The sequence below is a fragment of the Seriola dumerili genome, unplaced genomic scaffold (genome assembly GCF_002260705.1).
Source record: "Seriola dumerili isolate Sdu_G_001 unplaced genomic scaffold, Sdu_1.0 BDQW01000091.1, whole genome shotgun sequence".
Lineage (NCBI taxonomy): Eukaryota > Metazoa > Chordata > Actinopteri > Carangiformes > Carangidae > Seriola > Seriola dumerili.
In genome coordinates, this window is record NW_019174346.1 from 5,775,904 (window position 1) to 5,800,084 (window position 24,181).

The window sequence follows — 24,181 nt, forward strand, 5'->3', positions numbered from 1 at the left end:
GCTTATCTTGATTTTTTTTCTCCAGAAAAGGGTGTCTGGTGGGGGTTGGGGAGGGTGGTGACAGCACAGGTACCCAGGCCCCTGCAGAGCAGAGCGGGTGGCTCTTGCGTAGAGGAGGCAGGCAGGACGTCCTGTGGGAAAGGGGGGAAGAAGGGCTGGCTCGAGCGTTGGGCTCCTGATGGTGGCTATTTTTGTCTCCCCTAGCTGAGTGATTGGGACAGCGGGTGGAGGAGAAGATGCTTATGGCCCGAGACACGGCGCGGGATGAGGCTCAAAAGCTACACAGGAAGTGGCTGAAGCACCAGGCCTTTATGGCAGAACTGGCCCGCAATAAAGAATGGCTGGCCAAGATAGAACAGGTGAGTGGAGGGGACCAGGGCATGACGAGGGAGGGAGGGTTAGATGGGGAGGACAGATGGGCAGAGGAGGTGAGCTGAGGGGAATGTACCATGCCAAAGAGAGCACATGACCAAGACACAGTGTTGATGGTGGGTGTGGTGGCAGTGAAATGGAATAGGTGAAAGTGGGAGAGATGTCATCACTCAGTTTTCATTTCATCACTTTGCTTGGGGACATCCTGAATTACATTCTCAAGGTTATACTGTTATAGTGGCTGTGTTGTTCTCAGGTTCACAGGTGGTGTGATCCCTGTGGTTCCTTGGTCTTTTTGCACTGAGAGCAGACCATCTGAATTTCATTGCCTAGTTATGGAGGTTACGGTGAATCATGTAGAGGACACGTGAACCTTTGCAGCAGCGAAGGCCTGAACATACAGAGAAGCCACATTCCTCTCATTTCCCTTTATTTACAAAAGGCACCTGCTAGGAACACACAGCTGATATGAAGTCAGCTCACATCAGGAAAACATTCTCAGGTTTGCTTTATTGCCCCGCAATTCCCATCATGCTTTGCTCCCCTGACAGAGCAACGTCCCATCATCCACACAGAATGTTCTCCATGCCCTCTGCCTCAGTGAAGCTCAGGTGGGCTCTCGAGATGTAAATTAGTCAACGAGACTCCATTTCTGCTAATGGCACGTTGCGTTAAGTCACAAATGTATTGCTGCTGTTCAGAAAAAAAGGGATTTTCAGCTCAGTCACATGTCGAGCTGCTGAAGACGAGGACATGTACAGAATATGAGACCTCAGTGCATTTAGCATTTAGCTGAGTGAAGTTTGTATACCATCATTTCTGCTCACAATGTAAAAATGTGCAGTTTATCTGTTTTCCTTTGACACTTGCTGACTTTAGTTATGTACTGTAAATGTGTAATGATGTCAAATAATTGATTCAGATTTATTAGCTCTGGAGAGAAAAAAAAAACTATGATGTGGTTAAACCAGGAAGTGCTCTTTTGAATTCAGGCCCCCAAGCATCATAAGAACATTAGCAAAATGTCAGGCAGAAACCATTTGTGCAGCTAGAAGCCTTTTAATTTCTTCATTTTTATAAATATTTTAATTATTATTAATCATTACTCATTTTCTTTCAGGCAATTCACTGGAAAAAGGCTTCACCAGGGCAAATCTTATCAGTGCATTATCATTTATTGTGAAAAGTGTCTTCTGTTTTTAATCATTTGACACTTAGCTTTCTTACTTAATCTAATAACAACTGAGTGGCTCCTCTCAGTCCTGTATGAGTATCAAAAGCTGGGACTCAAATATATCAAGTGCATTGTAGATGCATTTTAAACAATGTCTGTGTCTGTAGTAGTTTGATTTCAGCATTGGTGACGTTTCTCCTTGACCTTGCTAAAATGTATTTACATCTCTGAGAACATCCTGAGAGGTTTTGTTGACATTTCCATGTGTTTTAATTATTAATTTTTATTGAATACATTAAGAAATTCATTAGACCGTATAGATTTTAACACATTATTTTTTGTTGTACACACAGTATTATTAACTATTTATAAGATGGCTATGTAACTAATTATCTGAAGACAAGACCTGTGACTGTATATTACCTAATGAGGAAATCTTCATGAGCCATCTTGGTCGTCCATGTGTGAAATGTGTTTTAAGGCTCATCATGCTATAGTCTAGACCCTCCCATTGAGCCAGCAGACACCCCGGTTTAGTTCAGTCACGATGCAAAAGAGCTAAAAGATGACTTCTGATACGACTGTGTTGCATACAAATCAATGCGTGCAGATAGGTTTTTTTCTTTTAGCAGATGACGTTTTTTTTTTTCAGTTTTTTTTCTGAGCTATAGACAGTTTTTCTCTCAATTCCCAGGTTTAGTCACTGAATCTGAGCTGCCATATTCATTTGTGTCCTCAACAGTGTGATGTCCTGTGGCTCAGTAGTGCAGCATATTATGTTTGTTCAGGTATTGCCAGTTGAACCGTGCATTACAGGCTTTTTTATTCATGGTGGAAACACCCGAGGTGTTATTTTTACAATGTGCAGAGACTCATATATGGGAAAGTTAATAATCAAATGTACTGTAGCAACAAAAGTCAAATGGAGCTGTAAAAGATTTAATATTGTCCAACAGATTCAGGTTTGGAGTCCATTATGAATGCATCATGGTTCTTCTTCTGATATTAGGGTTAGGGGTTATATAAATTCAAAATCCACCATACAAGATACTGGATGACAGGTATAGCTTAAACAGTACAAAAACAAACAAGCAAATGAGAGAATTTGCTGCTTCTCTTGCTGAATATCTTTTGGTCTGAAAAAAATCAAGCTATGTGAAGCTGCACCTTGACATTTAGGAAAAATTGTGATGGCCATTTATAACTGATATCTGACGTTTTATCGAGCAAGTGATTAATCAAATAAACTGGAAAATAATTGGCAGCTTAATCAATAATGAATATTGTTAGTGTCACTCTACTATATATATATAATGTGTATTATAGGTATAGTTTTTTAGGTTTGTAGATGTCCAATCCGAACACTGACTTCTCAACAAGCTTCATCCCGAATCATCAGCAAAGCTTTTTTATAAATGTTGTTGTTGTTTAGTTTGATGTTTGAGGAACTGTGAATGGAAGCGTCGTGATATTAGCTAAAATGATCATGCTCAACAGAAGGAAAGTGATGGTAGAGTTCAAGTGGAACAATGACATTTTTATATAAAGAATTTGAAGATCTGTTGTCAACCTCTGATCATATCCTGTTATTATTTTCTCTAACACTGAAATTACACACTGAAATTAATTTGCCTGTGTAGATAATCATTCAAGAGGAGCTGGACACATTTGTCTACTCAGCAGATGATTTTATGACCACGGTTTTCTGTGATACACACATGACTGGGCATATCTAAAAATCCTTTCACCATCATGAACATTTCTTTATGAAATTAAATTAGCAACTGCAATGATTTTACATTAATTACATTTGCCACAGTAGGTGCTACAGTAAAGGGAATATAGTGTTTTTCTGTTTTTGTTTTTTTACGAGATACAATGTGTTATTACCTTTGCATGATGTTCAGTGGTGACATAGAGACAAAGACCTGGCTGGACACATCTAAGTTCAGTGTAAGCCATGGTTCTTTAATTTGGTGTTTTGCCTGTATTGGATTGTTATTGCATCGTTTACAGCAGAGATACAGACAGGACGAATGGGAAAAGGGGGGAGGGTGCAACATGCAACAAAGCTCCTGGGCCAGAATCGAACCATTTACATTACATGCACCTAGTACAATTTGGCCACCGTGACACCTTGTAACACATAACCAGCTGCCTTTAACAGATGTAACCAGTGAAATTTCAATATTTACAATAAGTTTCCAGAATTTAAAGTAATACAGTTAATGTTCCGGTTCTGCCAGTCATGTGACTCCACTCAGAGAACTGTGGAGAGGCCCTCTACGTAGACTGACATCTCAGCTTGAAATGAAAACGGACTGAAACAGGATCCTGCTTTACTTCTGAATCATCAGCGCATTTGTGTAACCTTTCCTGCCAAATACCAGAGAAATAAGCTGAAAGGATTGACACTGAGTGCAGAAGATGGCTGCTCCGTAGAGGTTAGGGTTCTCTCCTGTGCTGTCTGGCATGATTTCCTAAAGTTCCTGTGCCCCATACACACTCACAGAGACCCTCGTGTCTTCATAGCCCTGTTACCAGTATTTAATCTACCCCCACACTTCTCTCTGTCGTTACCTGAGAGACAGAGAGAAGAGATGACGCTGCGTCCTGATCGGAGAACTCTGCGTCCTTTTGGAAGGGTTCCCGCGTCGGCCCCTTACCTCTGTTCTCTCTCAGTACTTACTCAGCACATGAAGCCAGGCGCGCAGCTCCAGGCCGGCTGGTGTACGTGGAGGATCTGTGGGTGCCTCTCACAGCTGACCTTGTGCCAGGGCTCACCGTGGGCTCAGGGGTCAAAGCTTCATAAACACACAGATAAACCATGGGCCTGTCTAACTGGAGCACATAGATCAGTGACAAACTAAAGGTCCCACACCACATACATATTTAAATATAGGAACTGGTCATCAGTTGTTCACCTCTGTCTTGCTAGGGGCTGGACCGAATACATTTTACAGTCATCTGGGATCAATATGTATTTCTATTTTTCTATTTCTATTTAGTTTCTCTCTTACTCTTTATCTTCATCTCCTCCTTTGTATGTGTTTGGTAGGACTTTAGTAAAGGAAATCAACAGGGATGATGGCTTCACTTCAACACACGTTCAGCACATTTGTCACTGTATGTTTGGTTGACATTATTCTACATTCTTCTAACTGTCATTAAATTCCATGATCAAACAATTAAAGCCCAATAGACCAAAACTAAGACTGTGTTAGTTCACCTCTTACTGGACCTTTTCCTCTGACGACATGTTGACAGGTCACAGAGGGAAAAGGACAGATGTAAAGGATTAAATAATGGAGTTCAGTTTAGCTGCATCAGTTTCAGGAATCAGGTGTTGTTCATGCTATCGCACTGTCACACTGTCATGGTTTTACTGGGACACCCGAACAGAACAGAGCCAGAGATCATGTTATCAGTGACACCTATGCTTTTCCTACTATGACAAATGTCTGCTGTGAAAAAGGCCTGCACTTTCTGGCATCCCTACCCTGTCTGCAGCTCCAAAGCCAATCTCTAACATAGATAGCAGATGTAGTACAGTATGCTTTACATTTTTAAGTCCTAAGGAGTAATTTCATAAAATATCTGGGCACTGCAGTTTTTAACGAGTGTTACTCAGACAGGTGGAAATAGTTAATATGCATTTGTTGGGGATTATTTTCTGTGGTGGATTAACACATTTGGTGCTCTGGTGAGTAGTTTAGCAGGATGGTGTATATGAGGCTGCTGTGTTCACATTAATCAAAGACTATGTCATCCAATGCAACGGTGGGGCTTTTTTATTATCAATTGTTCTAATAAATATGCCTTCCTTTTTCCACCATATGTTTTTAAGAGCAGATAAAATCAGAAAGTAGAAAAAAAACAAAAAAAACAACAATCCGCTCTCTCCCGTTTCCCTCACTTTCTTCCTACCTTCGACACTAAATGATGTATATTTAAAAAGGTATGGTCAACAACATTAACATATACTTAATACATAATAGTGCCATTTAGTTATATATCTGGTAAGGTATACCATTACATTTACATTCAAGCATGGCCCAGTACTTAATTCCAAAGGAGATTCCCAACATCACCACATCTTAAATAAGAGTAAACATGTTCCAGATTTTTAGATTTACATCAAAGTGTGTGTTGTTTTTTTTTTAGACAGTGTGACTCTTTGGTGTGTTTTTAATTGTTTGTGGAGGTCAAATTAAGTCTTGCATTCAGACTACAGTAACTCATGTATCTATAGCACCTCTCTGCTTGCTTTTTTTTTCTTACAGTTTTTATAAGTTCACATTGTCATCATTACTTGTTTTGTGTTGTTGTTTGTAATTGTATGTGGTGAAGCAAAACACAGTTTCTCACAGTGTTGACAATAGTTCCTACCAGAAGAATGACCTACTGTATGTCAGGCTCCATGAGATTAGTTTAGGTTATAGTAAGAAAACTACAGAATATTTCCTGTCTTATCATTTAACACATTAAGTAGAGAAGTCACTAAAACGTTTTTCATCTATTTTCCTCTCATCTCTCATGAAAGTAATGTTTATGTCACACATTTCATATTGTAGAAATTCCAACACCCAACAAGACTTATAACACAGAGCAGGTGCAGTTTAAGAAGAGTGTTTACTGTAGCTGTATGTAAGAAGGAACTTTTGACTGATCTGCTATTTTCATTTTGCACCATCCAATATGCAACATCAAGATTTTAGGAAGTTCCTACAAATTAAGTAAGAATAAACATGTGATACATATGCAGGATAGTTTGGATGTTTTAATCTTTGCATTATACAGTTCACATTAAAATAATTACATTATTATATCCTGTAATTTACTTGTTACTAATACATGGAGTAGCAGTGCTGATATATGATTGCCAAAGGCTCATGCTTAGTTCTCTGAACATTTAACTTAAACTAAATCGAACCTACAGCAATGCCTCACACTCAACACAGCTATAATATCACACTCCCATGTTATTAAATCTGTTAGTTCTAGTATAAGGGTAGCTAATAAGCTAATGCTTAGCATGCTCTGACTGAATGAGTACTACATGCTCATATGTCAACTTGTCTAAAAGCCAACATTGCCATCAAATTAGCATCATTAATTAGGTCGCATCTACTATAGTGCTATCTTGGCATTATGCTGTGTTACTGTATCTTAAGCTTTTAACTCTTAGCTCCTCAGTGTCCATGTGGCTACTGGTGTGAGATTTGGGGAAACCAAACGATGACCTGGTTGGATGGTTTTCTAAAATACCTGTGCATTAGTCATCCCAGTAACTTGCATCATGATGCAGCAAACATGATGAATGAAGTGAAGGGGAAAAAAAGCTTACTGCACATGTTTTGATTGTAACATCTGTATATGCAGCACTATTATAGTCGTGCTCTATCTGTGAAATCTCATCTTCAGTTGTTCTGCATTTTAACTATCAAAACCATTCACATGCTTCCGCTATCAAACAGCATTGTGCAAACATTATACAGATTGCAATGTATTTACAATGAACTAGAAATGATCATAGCTGCAGCTGCAGGTAGCATCTTCTCTTTTTTGACTTGCTGACTCCAAACACACTCTAGTGTGTAAATACACTTGGTGTTACATTGGGATTTGATAAATCACTTTGATATTTAGCATTCCTATTAATTGTTTTAGTAAACACTACATTGTTATGATGCTCTTGAAACATCTTGTATCTCAAAAATCCTCTCAGGAATTAATTAAACTGGTTTAACTATAAATGTTTAACATCCTACAGTGACTGTCCGTGGTTTAGCTTGTCTTGTCTTAGTATCTTTGTTACTTGAGTGTATTTGCTGGTACAGTTTTTATTAAAGTTTCTCACATCTTTAACACAGTATAGATGAACTTACCCCTCCCCCCTGCTGTTTCCACTTCCACAGTTTCTCTCTCTCTATGAAAACCTACATCATCTGAATCACTACAACACCTTACTGTTTTTCATCTTACATGTAAATGATTTTAGTTACTTTATTAACTTAGTGTGTCTATTTTTTTTCATTAGTGTTGCCTTCACTCTCCTGACCTTTTTCTTTTGAATTTCCATCCTCACCCACGTGTCTGTATTTGTTGTCTGTTAAACTTTTTTTATTTTTTAAATAAAATGCTTTACTCTAAATCAAAATACTCTGATTAGAACTGTTCTTATAGCCTCACCCATGATGTAAAACAGATAAGAGTTAGGGCCATAAAAATATATTTTAAATAGATGACAAATAACAGTATATAATGTTACAATATCCAAACAATTGCTTTAATGGACAATACATTTCTGTCTGACGGCAATGGCAGCCTACTTTCAGAAAGGAAACATGCCACCAAGCATTGCATGCTATCCATGCTGTACTGGTCAGAAAATGGATTTTTAAAATCACAGTAGAAAAATTAAATTGAATGGCCGAAGCCTCCTCAGAAAAAAACTACACGTTTATGGCATTGTCTCATAAAGTGATAATGTTCAACCTATTTAGCATATGCTTTGTAATCATGGAATCCATTTATTCACATACTAATACAAAGCACATTGTTACGAGAATAAACTTCAGTTAGTAAAGCTCCAGAGTGCTTCGAGTACATAACAGCTGAAAGGTGTTTATATCAAGAGAGAAAAGTCCAGAACTGTAAATAGAGAAAGCTGGTAGCAAATGTTGATGTTACTGTAATAGATGGTAATGTTAGTGTTGCATTGTGGGTTGGGCTGATTAGCCAAAGTTGAATGTGAATGTCTGCTCAGCGTTCAGGTGTTTCCTGTGTTTTGTGGATTCACCTTTGGAAAGGTGTTATACAGATGAGTTTGACAGTGTTACTTTTATGCAAACAGTAGACCTGAATACACTGTTGTTTGTGCCAGTAGTATAAAACAAGCTCTTTAATACCACCCACTATTTCACTATGCTGCATCAGCATTAAAAGAAAGCCTGCAGAATTTGGCAAGACAAAACAGCCATAATAGCATGATTCATATGTGGTAGCCATTAAAATATCACACTATGTCAGCCATGACTGCCTCGAAAATTTACTTCACAGATGCCCTTTGGATCCAACTGTGCCCAGGGTGTAGCACGGCCCAGCACACCCGCAGCCTCGTTCCTGTTCCACAAACCTTTGATTCCTCCTCCTTTTGCTTCCCTTCTTCCTTTACTCTGCCTTTCTCCGCTCTCTCTCTCCTCTCTCCACCCCCTCTCTGATTCCTTCTCCCTCTGCTTCACTCTGTGTGTCAGTAAAGCCAAGAGAGAGCAGAGAGAGAGACCTGCTTTCTGCTGGCTCTGCATTATGAGAGGGAGAGCGAGGCTGAGGCAAGTTGGGAGCGAAAGAGAGAGAGAGAGAGAGAGAGAGGGGGATGTGAGAGAGTGAGCACTAGCAGCAGTTAAGCAGTGAGCCTGTGCCAAGAGGAGGAATGCAGCACTGCATTATGAAAGCCATAGGATATAGGTCCAGCTCTCTGTGAAAGATAAAGGAGAGAAGCAGGATTTAGAAGATAAAATACATAATGTGCACAGTTGTTATTACAACACAAGCTAAGTAAATAATGAATTCATCACCCACTATCATAAATATCAGAGGAACGTAAAAAGAACAGCACATAAATGCTTTTTTCTTAAAACATGAAAAAAAAAAAAAACTGCAACATTATCAGAGGCTTTTAAGTCTCGACGCTATAAATGAGCTTTTGTGGGCCAGATGCAAAAATATCCAAAATCCTGTGAGGAAAGGAAAACACCTCTTACTCTCCTAAGTCTAGGCTTGGGAGGAGACCGGTAATAATCTATTTCAGGGAAGAGCTTCATTGACACAAAAAATGCCACCAGCTTTGATCTCGCCGCATCTCCTCATCCAAATCACGTCATGAACAAAGCCCAAGATTTAGGGGAGGGAAGAGGAGCAGAGGAGCACAGGCAGAGGACAGAGCGGGGGTTTATTAGACTTACCATGCATGATTTGTGGGTCAGCCCGGGGCCAAACTTTGCTCCATACACCTGCCTCTCTGCAAGCAGGGGGCTCCGAGCCTTGGCATGGAGCTGTGTTGTCCCGAGCTATTTTGGGGACAAAAGTGAATTTAGCCACTCACTTTTTTAGCACATTTGAAATAATGGAATAAATAGAAATGCAGATCCACAGGTTCATGGTAAAGAATGATGAGCATGATGTATTTAGGTAGTTTAGTCCATATACTGCCCGATCTTTCTACAAATGCCAAATCCTTTAGATAAAGACAAGTGATACAAGGTTACTGTTTATCTCAAAATTATTGTCATGGACATGAAAATGGATAAATCTCATTTTAGAAATAAAATAAAATCCAATCTAATTTGTGCTTCAAGTCTAACGTGGTGGACTGTTCTGTGCTGTGGCTGTGCAGTTCACAGATTTCTGAGGCAACAATTATCTCAGCCCATAAGAACCATCCCTCGAAGCAAGAGCTGGCATTAAAGGAGTGTACAAGTGAAAACTCAGCCAGGAAATGACAGACCAACACTCAGTTTTTAAATAGGATAGGTTTCACTGACTTACAGTAAACTGATGTGATGATTTTGATCTTGAACTGTGATATTCACTAGTTAGTTTAACAATTATAACCTTCTATGTCCAGGAGGGTCAGGAGCTGATCCAGGAGAAGCCGGAGCTACGTTCAGTCGTTCAGCAGAAGCTGGAGGAGATCCGAGAATGCTGGTCCGACCTGGAGAACACGACCAAGGCCAAGGCCCGCCAGCTCTTTGAAAACAACAAGCCCGAGCCGGCGGTGAAGAGCTACTCGGACCTCGACAACCAGCTCTCCCACCTGGAGCAGCAACCCCCTCAGCTGGAGCAGGCGCACCATCTGCCCACCTTCAATGAGCAGCTCCAGAAATTCCAGGCAAGTCTCAAGGATCCCCAGGTTCACTCTGAGAAGGTTGTGCATATGTAAAATCTTTATTTAGAGCTGATCTGAGGCCAGAAATGACTCAGTTGTTTGAGTTACAACAACCAATCGGTCTTCGTCTGAACTCTGACCAATGTGCCTTGTCTAACACATTGTCCTTCTTCATACTGCACTGTTTAACTGCATGCTTAAACTCATGTCTACAAAGTTTTATCCTGCAGTTTGCCTTAAACTGGTATTTATACACATTTGACATTTTTATACAGTGGGGAAACTGGACTGCCCACCTACACACCAGGAAAATTCCCACTTTAGCATGGTGATAATGTGAATCCATATACTGAGAAATTTCTACGTTTGAAATGTTACCCATTATGTTTATTTTTCTAATTGTTATTTCTACTCTCAGTCTAATCATTATTCTTTATTGCACTCTAATCTCTCAGAGTTTCGCTGTATGAACATGTGACAAATAGCACCTTTAAACCTTGAATGTTGAACCTCAGTGGGAAAAGGTTTTTGGAGCAATCATGAATGGCAAAGAAAAAGTTTAAATATAAGTTATAATAATAATAATAATAAATAGCATAGCTAGTATTTCTAGCCACTATTATATTTTTCACTGGGCTTCATCAGGTAGAATGAGATCTTTTATTTAAGTAACAGAAAGTAACAGAAATATTCCATTACCAATGAAGAATTAACAGTTATAAACTCAAAAATTTAATTTAAATACATGCATTTTAGCAGCAACATGTTCCTAAAGTATCGAAAACAAAAGTAATCATAATGCAAAATGGCTTCATTCAAAGCATTAAATACATCATATATACAGTATATTACTGGAACATTATTACTGATGCATTAACATGTAAGCAGTATTTTATTGCTGTCAAAGTGGAGCTAGATTTATCATCTATATACTGTTGGGTAGTCTATCTATCTATAACAGCCTTATAATTTATACATTTATCATATTATTTTTTCACAAAAGTGTAGTGGAGTAGTAGTGGAAAAAAAAGTACAATATTCCCTCTGAAATGCTGTGTAAAGCATATAAATATGAAGTAGCATAAATACCCAAGGAAAGAGCAAGTACTTCAAAACTGTATTTGAGTGCTGTGCTTGCATGAATTGGGTTGTGTTACATTTCAGAATTGGGCTTCAGTTTTGCCTAAATTAAATAAACAACTTGACTCCGCCCTCTGACATTTAACTCAACCAACAAGATTATTTCTCCGTCCACAGCATGAGAAATAAATGTTTGTAGAACTGCAAATCTCTGATCAGCCCTGATGTATCTAATGTTTTTGACAGACTGTATAGTTCAGCTTATTGTAGTTTATGTAATTTTCCCCAGCTCTGACATGTGTCCATGAAGGCTGCTGCTGTGGCATGTTCTTAAACACAAGGTTCAGTGGCATTAAAAAATGCACCATATGCTTTTTCTTCCTTAAAGTGAGGCAGCCCATTACATAACCCCTGAAATGTTCTGATAGGAAAAAGCTGATGTGCCGAGCTGTGTTTGTCCATGCCTGTAACATGACCTTCCTCTTCCCTCCGTGCAGGCTATGGAGTCTCAGATAGGGGACTTTTACAAGGATGTGGGAGAGCTGGGAAGCTTGCAGGGGGTCTGCCTACCCCAGCGAGGGCTGATGGCAGGTGACAGGGAAGGCGGCGAGCAGTCAGGCATGGTGGAGACGCGCATCGTCCGCCTCATTGAGCCCCTGAAGGAGAGACGCCGCATCCTGCTGGCTTCCAAAGAGATGCACCAAGTCGCCCAGGACCTGGAGGATGAGATAGTGAGTGGCACACTTCTTTCCTCTGAGTTCCCTGTTCTTTCATTTCATATATTTCCTCCTCCATTTACAAAAGCTCCCTCTTGCACGTCAGTTAGAGTCACTATATTAAGTTATATCATATTATGCCGCATGTATTTTAGGAATCAGAAATTAGAAGAATGAATGATGTGTGTCTTCCTCATGGCTTCAATGTTTTGCTCCTGTACATCAGCAGTGTGAAAGATGTAATGACCTGACTTTGGTTACTTGATAGCTGTGGATTCAGGAGAGGCTTCCTGTGGCCTCCTGTAAGGATTATGGGAATAACCTCCAGAGTGTTCAGCAGCATGTAAAAAAGAACCAGGTAAGTGTCAAAAATGACGTTTGGTCATGGTCAGCCGAAACGTGGCCTGACATCTAAGTCTGAGAACTTACCTCTGATTGGTCCTCCAGACTCTCCAGAGGGAGCTGACAGGGCGACGGGCTCGTGTCGAGGAGGTTCTGGACCGGGCGGGGATTATCGCTTCGCTGAGGACTCCTGAGGTGGAGTTTGTACGTGAAGGGGCGGGGCATGTGCGCCAGCTGTGGGAGGTTTTGCAGCTGGAGACGGAGAGGAGGTCTGTGATGCTGGACGCTGCCCTGCAGTCTCAGCAGTACTACAGTGAGGCAGCTAAGGTGGAATCCTGGCTGTCGGGTCAAAAGCTGCATCTTGTCAGTGAAGAGAAAGGCACGGTACGGTACAGACAGATACTCATACATGTCTCTGATGGAGTAAAACCTAAGTGAACATATGACACTGACATCCTGATGGTATTCTGATGTTTTTCAGGATGAGTCAAGCACACTGCAGCTGCTGAAGGCCCACCTGGCTCTGGAGCAAACGGTGGAAACATATGCAGAGACGGTCGGCATGTTATCCCAGCAGTGCCAGCGTCTACTGGAACTGGGACACCCGGAAAGGTGCACTCACAAAGCAGCACACATAGCCCAAGAAATGTTTGATTTCTACTTTTTCTATCCACTGTGTAAAATAGTAGAAGAATACCATTGTCATCAATTATCTTGTTGCTGTAACATTTTCAACAGCGAGCAGATCACCAAGCAGCAGTCCCACATAGATCGGCTGTACGTGTCTCTGAAGGACATGGTGGAGCACAGGAAGACCAAGCTGGAGCAGCAGTACTGGCTCTATCAGCTCAACAAGGAGGTGGAGGAGTTAGAGAAGTGGATCACTGAGCGTGAGGTGGTGGCCAGCTCCACCGACCTGGGCCAAGACCTGGAGGATGTCACGGTCAGTACATCAACGCGGTTTTAGCTGCTACACCGCTCTGACCACAGGACAGAGATATTAAACTGAAGAGTAATTCATGAGTGAACACCATGAACCATGATGATATGGCTATAATAATATGACATTTTTCAGGAGAGCCACCAAATGCAATAGCATTTTTGATTTTATAATTGTATTGACATGAAAAGCAACATGAAGCAGGAGGAGTTGGACTCACACTGAATAATGAGAGGAGGACATTTTTTTCTGTGAGCTGAAGCAGAATTTGATGACCAGTCATGGTAGTACTTTACCTGATCTACAGGAGAGGCAACCAGACAAAGGCTTGGGGCTCCCAAGGGAAAATGGGGCCCCTGGTGCCACTCATATTGGCACATTTTGCAACAACTATAAACCCCCTCAAACCTCCCATAAAGATACTATACAGTGCATTGCTGTAGCCCCCAACCCCTCCTAAGAGGGGAGGGGCCCCTGATGATGTGTGCTGTAGTTAGCATCTACCCATTGCCTGTGGGTGAGGCATTTATGGGACATCTGTAAAGTGTAGCGTCTATCGATAGTCTGCACCTTGGATGGGCTTCAATGGGCTTCTTTGCCTGGGCCCCCAGAGCCTAGGACCGCCACTGCTAATCTACCATATTGTATTTATGCAATAATGCCTTGCTCAAACTCCTCATCTCATGTGATGGAACATCCCAGATGATGGCGGACCATGGTTGTTTTCCAGGTCATGGGTTTGAGGACAGAGAAGCAAAGATAGGAGGAAATATAGTTACTGTAGTGGAAAGCACCCATTGTCTGAAATAATAGTTAATATTATGAGCTTTACAAAAGTAGCATTTACTGCAGGTAAATACTGTTGTATCAGAATGAATTAGTTCATGTTATTGTGTCCAGTCCCTGTAGTGTTGTGTAGTTTATGTGTTTCAGGTGCTTGAGGAGAGGTTCACCAAGTTTGCCTCAGAAACCAACAACATTGGCCAGCAGCGCATGGAGCAGGTGAACAAGATGGTTAACGAGATGATCGACTGCGGCCACACGGACGCGGCCACCATCGCTGAGTGGAAGGACGGACTGAATGAGTCATGGGCCGACCTCCTGGAGCTGATGGAGACACGCAGACAGATGCTGGCGGCGTCGCACCAGCTGCACAAGTTCTTCACTGACTGCAAAGAGGTACAGTCAAAACAAATATCAGTCTCTGACTCATGTGTAGCGCGTTCTTCATCTCCAAGGTAGACTGTCTGGCTGTGACATGCGGCTTCTATTTTTAAAGCTCTCATCATGAGGACGTTGTCCTGTGTTGTAGGTCTTGGCTCAGATTGCAGGGAAGATGAAGCAGCTGCCAGAGGTGAGGGCGTGCCAAGCCAACATCACCAATCCAGCCACCCTGCAGAGACTCATGCACTCCTTTGAGCATGCCCTTCAACTGCTAGTCGCACAGGCAAGTGATATGACTTCTCTCCTAACCCATCGGTCACAGAGTGAACTTGCTGAGTGAATATGAATTTCACCAAACTTATTTGTGATTAGAAAAACTGTATAACTGGCCCTAACCCAGCCCTTAGGATATAAAACTATATTTATATACAGATTTTTTTGCTTGTGTGTGTATATTTTTACCAACAATCAGAATCCCAACGTATACCAGTTCAGTTCAATTTATGTTCCACAAATACAACTTTTCTTCCATTCTGACTGCACTTACATTGACTTGTGATGAAGCCACTGTCTCCCGTCATCCCGTTGTGGTGCAGGTGAGGCAGCTGCAGGAGAACGCTGCCCAGCTGAGGACCATCTATGCTGGTGAGAAGGCTGAGGCCATCATGGTCAAAGAGCAGGAAGTGATGGAGGCGTGGAAGGAGCTGTTGAGCTCTTGTGAGGCCAGTCGCGTCCAGGTCACTTCAGTAACCGACAAGGTGCAGTTCTTCTCAGTGGTGCGTGAAAACTTGATGTGGATGGAAGGCATCATGGGCCAGATAGGATGGGATGAGCCCAGGTAAGATATATATATTTGATACAGTATGAGTTCCAGGTTAAGTTGCCACATTCTGTGCATCAAAGTCTGTGGTGTTGTGCAGTCCCTGTAGACAGAATGTCATCACTGTGCAGTGTCGTACTAAGCTGCTGTGCCACCTTGACCTACTTTCAAATGACATCTTCATTCAATTTTTCATATGTAGCTGAAGACTATAAATTTTTACATTGTAATCACTGGCATTATTTGACATTTCTCCCAGTTTAACTGTTCAATAAGCCTGCAACAATTCCAACTTGGCTTGAAATCTTTTAGCAGATGTCGATATATCAACAAATGCATCAACAGCCAGCACTATGGGACTGGTAAAGATGGCAAAACATATGTGCATGTACTGTATAGGGCTGCAAGTGACAGTTTCTTGCATTTAGAGTTGAAATATCAATTAATAAATCAGTTAATCAACAGAAAATAAATATTTTGATAATAGTTTCACTGACAAAATTGCCTAGATACAGTTTGTTAATGGTGGAGATTTGCTGCTTTTGTGCGTCTTAAGACGTCACCCTGGATGTGAGGATATTGTAAGGAACTTACAATGGAAGTCTGTGGTTTATTTTTTAATCAATAAATTGTTTAGTCTGTTAAATGTCAGAAAGTCCACCCTCGTCCAAGGTGAGCAGCAAATAAGGCAGGTGCAAATTTGACTTTGACTTGACAAATTCTCACACTCATGAAGCTGAAACCAGTGAATGGTCTGCATATTTTCTTCAGAAATGACTTCAATTGTTAATATAACGCCAACATTTATGTCATTTCAGTTTTTGTTTTGTGTATGTGTGTGTGTGTGTATGTGACAAACATACCATGTAAAGTATTTGTCACTTAATCTAATCTTTATAAATTGATCCCTCCATCCTCAGGGATTTGACGGCTTTAGAGGGGATGATGAAACAACACCAAGAGCTGAAAGCCAAAGTAGACGGCCGCAGCAAGACCATACAGCAGTGTGCAGATCTCGGCAAGATCCTGATAGCTGCAGGCAACCCTGCATCCGAGGAGGTCAGGCTAAAGAACTGTACAACACATCTGTATTTGTATCACGCCACAAAAAAATGAAACCTATACAATACTTCATGACTATGTAGCGGCATGTTGTTGTGGTCATGACTGTAAATCTGTCTGTCACCACAGATAAAAGAGAAGTTGGACAGCCTTCTGTCTAAGCAGAAGGATCTTGTTGAAAAATGGGACAAACACCAGGAAAAGTTACAGCGCAGTGAGTAACTCATGTCTCCATCAGAGCAGAAGCAGCTCTTAACACAACACATTGTTAAATGTCGAATGGACTCAAACGCTTTTTCCACTTCATCCTGTTATGTGCAGTTAATGTATCATGAATCATGTATGAATCTTATTGTTCTTCTTGTTTGCACTGACATCAACCACTCACTCTGAACATGAAATAAATGATAAGATAAACATCCAAGCTACGCTCTCACACATAAAATGTCCCCATGATATACACACCAGCATGTAAACAACAGATTTCTACTGGAGCGTGCGTTAAAATGTGGTGTAATGATAACCGTGTTGTTGGTCTGCTGTCACCTCCAGAGCAGGAAAAGTTCCAGTTTGCCCAGGAGACGGTGAAGGCGGAAGCCTGGCTGAAAGCCAAGGAGCCACTGATCACCTCCAGGGAGCCTGAAGGAGGAGAAGCCCAGGCCCAAACAGACGAGGCTGAGCAGCTCATCCTTCGCCACGAGGCCTTCCGCAAGGCTGCTGTAACCTGGAAAGAACGCTTCAGCTCCCTCCGCCAGCTTTCCGCAGTAAGCTTGACTGTAGATAAATGTTTAATCAGTTTGGTGGAGTCACAATTTAATGCTGCTACAGGAAAAAAAAAAAAAAAAAAGTGACCTTGGCTTGTTGTGTTTGCTTAGCAGTTATAGGCTCATGCATTGTTATGGGCTTATATCTGTTTCATGATGTTTACTGCATGTGGTGCACCCTAGCTCCCTGCACCCCAACTGCTAACAGCATTGTTTACATTGTTACACTGCTTTGAGCAAAAACTCCTGATAACTAGCTATACCTCAGTTGTATTGGATCCACCCTGCCTGATTTCTGGTTTGTGTAGTGTTATTATTTATTTAAACTCTTTCTTTTAGGCTGAGAAGAAAAAAGAGGAGGAGAAAAAGACAACCCCACTCTCCAGCCGAAGGATGTTCCCATTATCTTGTCTGACTCCAAACGTTCCCTCAACCAGTGCTACCTCATCTTTCTTGAGGCAAACAGTACAGGCACATATAGAACCCAAATCCCTACAGACCAGTCTGGATCTAGGTGCCACCCCTGCAACCCAGAGATTGTCCTCAACGCTAGGAAGCTACAACCCAGTCATAAACGGATCAGGCTACCACGGACTGGAGCAGCAGTGCAGCGGGAAGTTGGTGACCTCCTCGTACCTCGGGATGAACCACCAGGCAGCCGGAGGTGGGAGTGACTCCGGTTTCTCGGTGTTGACCTCGCAGAGTGGTGGAGCAGACACTTCTACCTACCTTGGGATAAACCATCAAACTGTTGGCAGTGCAGAAAGCTCTGGGTACTTTGGAATGACTGCTGCGTGTGTAAGTGGTATGCAAAACCATTATAGCAGTGGCAGATTAGGAAGTTCGGGTAACCTAGCTCAGCAGCCAAGCAGCGGAGGTATGGGAAGTCCTGGCTTTCTCCCTCAACAGAATATGGGTAGTTCCGGATATTTGGCCCAACCACAAAATGTGGGAAGTCCTGGATATTTGGGACAACAGCCTAATTTAGGGAGTTCAGGATATTTGGCACAACAGCCTAATATGGGGAGTTCTGGGTATTTGGCACAACAGCCTAATATGGGGAGTTCTGGGTTTTTGGCACAACAGCCTAATATGGGGAGTTCTGGATTCCTAGCGCAGAATTATCAGAGCAGCGGGGGATTGGGTAGCTCAGGCTTTCTGGCACAAAATCATTACAGCAGTGGAAGTCTGGGCAGTTCTGGTTACTTAGCTCAGAGTGGTGGCATCATGGACCCTAAGATGGCGTATGCATGGCAGCACCTAAAAGCTGACTTCATGCAGCCCAGGATCAACCACATTCACAAGGCAGTAAACCCCCTCCTAGAAGCCAGCAGAGTGCAGCGGGAACAGTTCGGGGACATCCCAATGGCAGATATGATGGGGCCAGAGTCCGGGCTGGAGCTCCTCCACGGCCGTCTCCAGAGGGATCCCCGTGGCAGCCGCTCTGACCCTCAGATGGACCATCTGAGGCGAGAGAGGGAGTACAAGCTGGGCAGACAGACCTCCAGCGAACAGGAGATCCAGGCCAGGCTGAACGAGCTGCCAATGATTGTGCGTCAGGAGCGCTACCGGAGGCGTCTGGAGAGGCAGTCGTCCAGTGAACAGGAGGGCAGCGGCAAGCAGAGGCTGCAGAGGCAGGATTCAAGTGACCTGGAGGGCTCCATTAAGGAGGGTTCTGACAAACGCTCAGGGTATGTAAAGAGTCGTGCTGGTGAAAGAGAAATTCAAATGATCTTCACAAAATTTGTCCTAATGATTTTTAAGGTCGCATAATGATTGTGTGTGTCGTTGGGTGACTCATGTCTGTTGTCACTGCAGGGAGAAGAGATCTACCATGGCAGAGATTGTAGAACAGGTCCAGGAGAGAGAGGCAGCACATGTGAGTTAGCTTACATACACTGTTTTGTAGGTTCATTGTTCTTTGCATCTTTGTGTCACATTAAGTTTTTTCTCTGCTTTCTCAGGCACGAGGAGAGCCTTACCGGCCTCCAAGCAGCCTCTCAGCACCAGTGACTCGTTTTGACGGCCGTCCTCGTGCCCGAGACCGTCCAAAACCAAGGAGGAGGCCACGTCCAAAAGAGCCTGAGGAGACACGACGTTCTCGCTCAGCCCCAGCAACTGGAGCGCCAACAACACCCCAGCCGCCTTCACACACTGCCCATAACGAAGGCTCCCTCTACCGCAAAAAGGCCACCAGCTCTGACCTAGAAGCTCAGCAGAGGAGCCCCAACAGGTACAGCCATCACAGACAAATGATACAGAGGACATAGCTTACAACCCCTCCTCCGAACAGAGAATGTCCAGTTGCCGCTTTGCAAGTGCAACATGGATTTCTCCACATGTTGAAGTGGTGTCCACATGTTGAAGTGGTGTATAAACCTTTCCAAGACCAAAAACGCGAGAGCCGAACTATAAGGAATGGAGTGAACTGCATGTTCATCTGTATTAACGTAAGATGCAAATGTTAGTAAGTACAACTAACTAGTTAACTAACTACAGAGGCCAAGGAGCACATCATGAACTACTTAGTTTGTGCAGTTATGTTAAATTAGAAATGTGTGTGTCGCAGTATTTCCCCCGTGTGGAGGTCGACCCTGGATGCTATTAGAGTTTTTGCTCTCGTTAGCATTTTTCCTGCTTTTCTTTGGATTAAGGGATGTTAACACTTAAGTAACCCCAGCCAACAAGGTAGTGATACATTTGTTAAATACGTACAGACGCAATGCTGTTTCTTTATTTCCATGTCTTTTACATGGATCATTAAATGGTTAGGATGTTGACATTTTGCCTAGGACAGTGTAGCTTTAGCCTCAGTCTTTTAGCACAGTGACATGTCCACCAAGTGCATATTTAAGACCCCTTCTTTGACAAGAATAGAGACCGATTTGGAGTGGACATCACAGTTATGTCAGCGCGGTTGCGAGTGCACTGTGGTGGCAGAAAAACAGTGGAAACAATAGAGTGAAATAGGCAATAAAAAAATAAAATGTCTTGGCTGTTGGATATCACAATAGGAATGCAAAAAAAAAAAAAGATCGCCTTTGAAGCTAAATACAGATGTTTATGGTTACAAGCCATAAAACAGACAGGCTGGACTGAAGAAATCTCCACTGTTTATCACACACAAAAATCAATGATGGCCACAAAGCTGGCATTCTCAGTATCGTTATTTCAACAAACCAATTTGCCCATAGACAGTACTCAGTATTTATGCAAGCATTAAATTAATGAATGGCACATGTGGTAATATTATCTATGATATAGCATTTACTTTGCACTATGACTCAGTACAGACTTGGCTAAGCCTTAGGACCACACAATATCATTGGCATTACAGTTACAATGTACACCTGAGGATGTCTTACATAGGAGGCATCCATGGAGTCCAGACTTTCACTTATTCACTTATTTAACTTGTGCTCTGCTGGAAAACCATTAAGATAATTGGAGAGGGCGTCCAATTGATTTATATTCCTATGTTGTACATTGACACCTGACATTGCTAACTGTAAATTTCTGCCACCAGTTCAGCTCCTCCCACAAAGCACATCATCTTTGTTACAACAGGAGTTTTGCTTTAAATGACAGTAGCTTAATTAGCTAGCTACAGCTGTCAAAATCAGCTAGAGACAATTTTTCATTTCAGTCGGCAAAATAAGAAACCTGTTTTTCTCTTCCACTGTCTGAAATCAAGGACCCATTGTTTCCAAAACGTAATTAATTTTGAGTTAATCTACCATGGTTATCAGTGTAAACTGCATATGCACTGTGCTAAATGGAGAGTCGACAGGCCTAACAACACTGACTAATGCGTTAGTTTGCTGCTGAGCCTTTATAATGACATTATAAATGTGTCATATAAAGGTGTTGTGTCCATCTTTAAACTAATTTGTTATCTCCAGAAATGTTTTCAGTCTTAATCTGTACATATCCACTGAATTTATCACTTTGATTTTACAGTAAGTCCTGGGTGAATGTATACTGTGTGCTGAAAGAGGGAATGCTGACCTTCTACAAGGATGCGAGGAACCACAACACCACGTACAACGGAGAGCCTCCCGTCGACCTTAGTAACTGCACATTTGATCCTTCGATGGGATACAAGAAGAAGAAAAATGTTTTCATTCTAAAGTAAGAACTGTTTAATGTTGCAAATTTGAAATCGTGATTTTAATAGTAAAAAAGTGTAATGTTTCTTTACAATTAAAATAAGAAGTTAGAGCCTATAGCCTATGTTTGATATGACGTGGTTATAAAAGAGGAACTAACTGTCCCTGTTTTCTTTGCAACAGACTAAACGACGGAAACAACTTTGTATTCCATGCAAAAGATGAGGTAAGAACATTTATGTTTAAGACATGTTTAAGATCAGGAAATAATTCACCTTCCTTCTGTGCGCCACATAAGAAGACCATGAGAGACCACACCTCTAGGAGCAAATAAGACATGTCTGCACATTAAGGTTAATAGTGTGAAGTCTGGTGATAGTCTGTACTTTTATTACTGTTAACAAATCCCATAAAATGACCAAATCCAAAGTGTATCCTACTAATAAGGTGTGTGTAACCAAAACCTGATACATCTACAATATAAATCTGTTATTATGAACATGGGTGCTGTGGCTGAATCCTAAATCGCCCTGCTGAAATACCTACCAAGGCACCAAAGGTGTGTTAATCAACAGCTGAAAATAGAAATGCACTATTTTCTCCAGTTTGAGTAAATTTTGCTAAAAAGTACAGTGAGCAGCTGTTTTAGGAAATTACTGAGCCTCTTGTTAAATGAAAAAAGATGTTTTAAATCTGATTTAAATCTTCAGTAAGAAACAATGAACTTGGGGCTGAGAGCCACAGACAGGGTGTGAAAGTCAGATTTGATTTTAGTCTTTTCATGACATTTGCTGACAGTGAGAAAAATATACAGTAGAATATTGCTAAACTTATCTTGCTTGCTGAAACAAATGAACAGATTTAGAATGGACTAAGTGCAGCAAAACGGATCGACATTTACTTTGCACCAAAATACATTTTCAAACATGTTCAGTTTTCACACATTTCAATCATTATCTTAGACAGACATTGAATCACTTTGTCTATTTTTAATTTTCCTTTTGTATTTCTCTATTGAATAAATAAAATAACACAAGATATGAGCACAATATATAGTATAGGGGAACATTTATTTTTTCTTTGATGTCTTAGGGAATTATCTCGATGCAATGCCTATATGGAACCTGGAGTCTTTACAGTGTTTAGGTTGTAAATATACTTATTAAAGCCTTTCATTCACTTTAGGAAAACAACCAAGTTCCAGCTTTTAAAAGCTGCACCAAGTAATTTCACATTTTAGTGGCCCCGTGTGGCAGTGGGAGATAGTAAATAGTATTCTTACATATTTTATGCACTTCATTTATTAGAAAGATGTCAATTAATGGCCAGTAGTGGAAAACAAGAAAAGTGTATGTACTGTACTTCAGAACAGTTGTAGGTACTTTGTATTTTACACTATATTTCAGAAGGAAATACATGGTAACTGGTGTGGGTGGTTTAGGAAAGAAACCAATACACTGAGAGAGGTGAAGCCCCAAAAACAAGTGACTGATGTGATAGAGGAAAGGTACAATACTCTGTCGAGGTCAGGTTCAGTTCAGTTGTAGTTCTCTGTGAACTGGAACTCTTTGAACTGACACCTGAAAATAAGTTTGTTCAAACAAGGGGAGTTCCACACAGTTTCAGTTGCTCTTCCCTGTTGCAGGCTCAGACATATGATTCCTACCATGACAGGATGTTGTAAATCCCAAAACAAAATATGAAAAACATGCAAAACATAAGAAAGAGACTCCTTATATAAGCTGTCTGTCTCTTGCTGGTTTCTGTAGGAGGACCTGAAGGCCTGGACTTCAAATATTACCACCTGTATAACTGAGCATGAGGCCATGGCCAAGTGGGACAAGCCTGGCACCTCGTCCATGGACCCTGACCGCTCGGAGAGGAAGGAGAAGTCGGAGGGGGACGCGGACGCCAGGTCAGAGAGGTCTGAGCTCGTCGAAGGGGAGGAGAGGTCTGAGAAGGAGAGGTCAGAGAAAGGGGATGGCTCTGAGAAGTTAGACACATCAGAAATCGCCGACAAGATCGAGGGCGGGGCGGGGGGCTCCAGCACGTCTGGAAAAAGCAAATGAGGAGCCCCCTTTGTGTTTTAATGTTACTCACAGACAAAAGGCGTAGGAGGCGGTGGGTGGGAGGGATGGATGGAGAGCATGTGCAGCTAGGTTTGCAGATCCTCAGTCACAGAGCTGGAACACACTGAGGCCATGGTCCTTGGACTGACTACTGTAACTGTGACAGACTAATCTCTCAGCCCCTCCCCTTCACCCAGGCAATACATCAGTGCTTGCATCGTGCCACCTGCTGGTAGATAGGAGGTTGGCCCAGACAGATAGACAGACCGACAGACAGACAGACCGACTCCAACAAGTGGTCCCAGGAATTAGTCACTGTCATGTCCCATTGTTGATCGTTTAATCTCTTGGATTCACAGCATCCTTCTGTATGTATCTTTGACTGATAATGTAATGCTCTGTCGATCTAGACGAACCCGAGAAGTGGTGAATGAAATGTTTCACAATATTAAAAAAAAAAAAAGAAAAAAAGTTTTTTGAAGCAATATACTTTTTTTATTTCTTCTCTTTGTTAGAGAGAGAGAGAGAGAGAGAGAGAGAGAAAAAGGGAAAAGGAAACAAGAAATAGTTGCAACTCTATGATTTGTCACTTCCACGTGAGCTTACTCCAAGCAGTTGTGCACCTTAGACACTTGACACATCTGTATACTAATCATAACAACATTTAATCCCATCACACGGC

General features: G+C 41.7%; 1 protein-coding gene across 1 annotated transcript; it reads left to right on the forward strand.

The window, feature by feature from the left end:
• The first annotated feature begins 236 nt into the window (after positions 1–236).
• On the forward strand, positions 237–23,573 carry LOC111222339 (spectrin beta chain, non-erythrocytic 4-like). Its single transcript, XM_022746042.1, has 19 exons — positions 237–359; positions 10,173–10,436; positions 12,011–12,244; positions 12,498–12,587; positions 12,677–12,955; positions 13,053–13,183; positions 13,310–13,514; positions 14,445–14,690; positions 14,824–14,958; positions 15,272–15,513; positions 16,416–16,554; positions 16,687–16,771; positions 17,110–17,321; positions 17,661–19,012; positions 19,140–19,200; positions 19,286–19,554; positions 21,282–21,452; positions 21,614–21,656; positions 23,200–23,573. Exons 1-19 carry the CDS (start codon positions 237–239, stop codon positions 23,497–23,499), a joined length of 4,581 nt encoding a protein of 1,526 aa, XP_022601763.1. The 3' UTR covers positions 23,500–23,573.
• Positions 23,574–24,181: the final 608 nt, after the last annotated feature.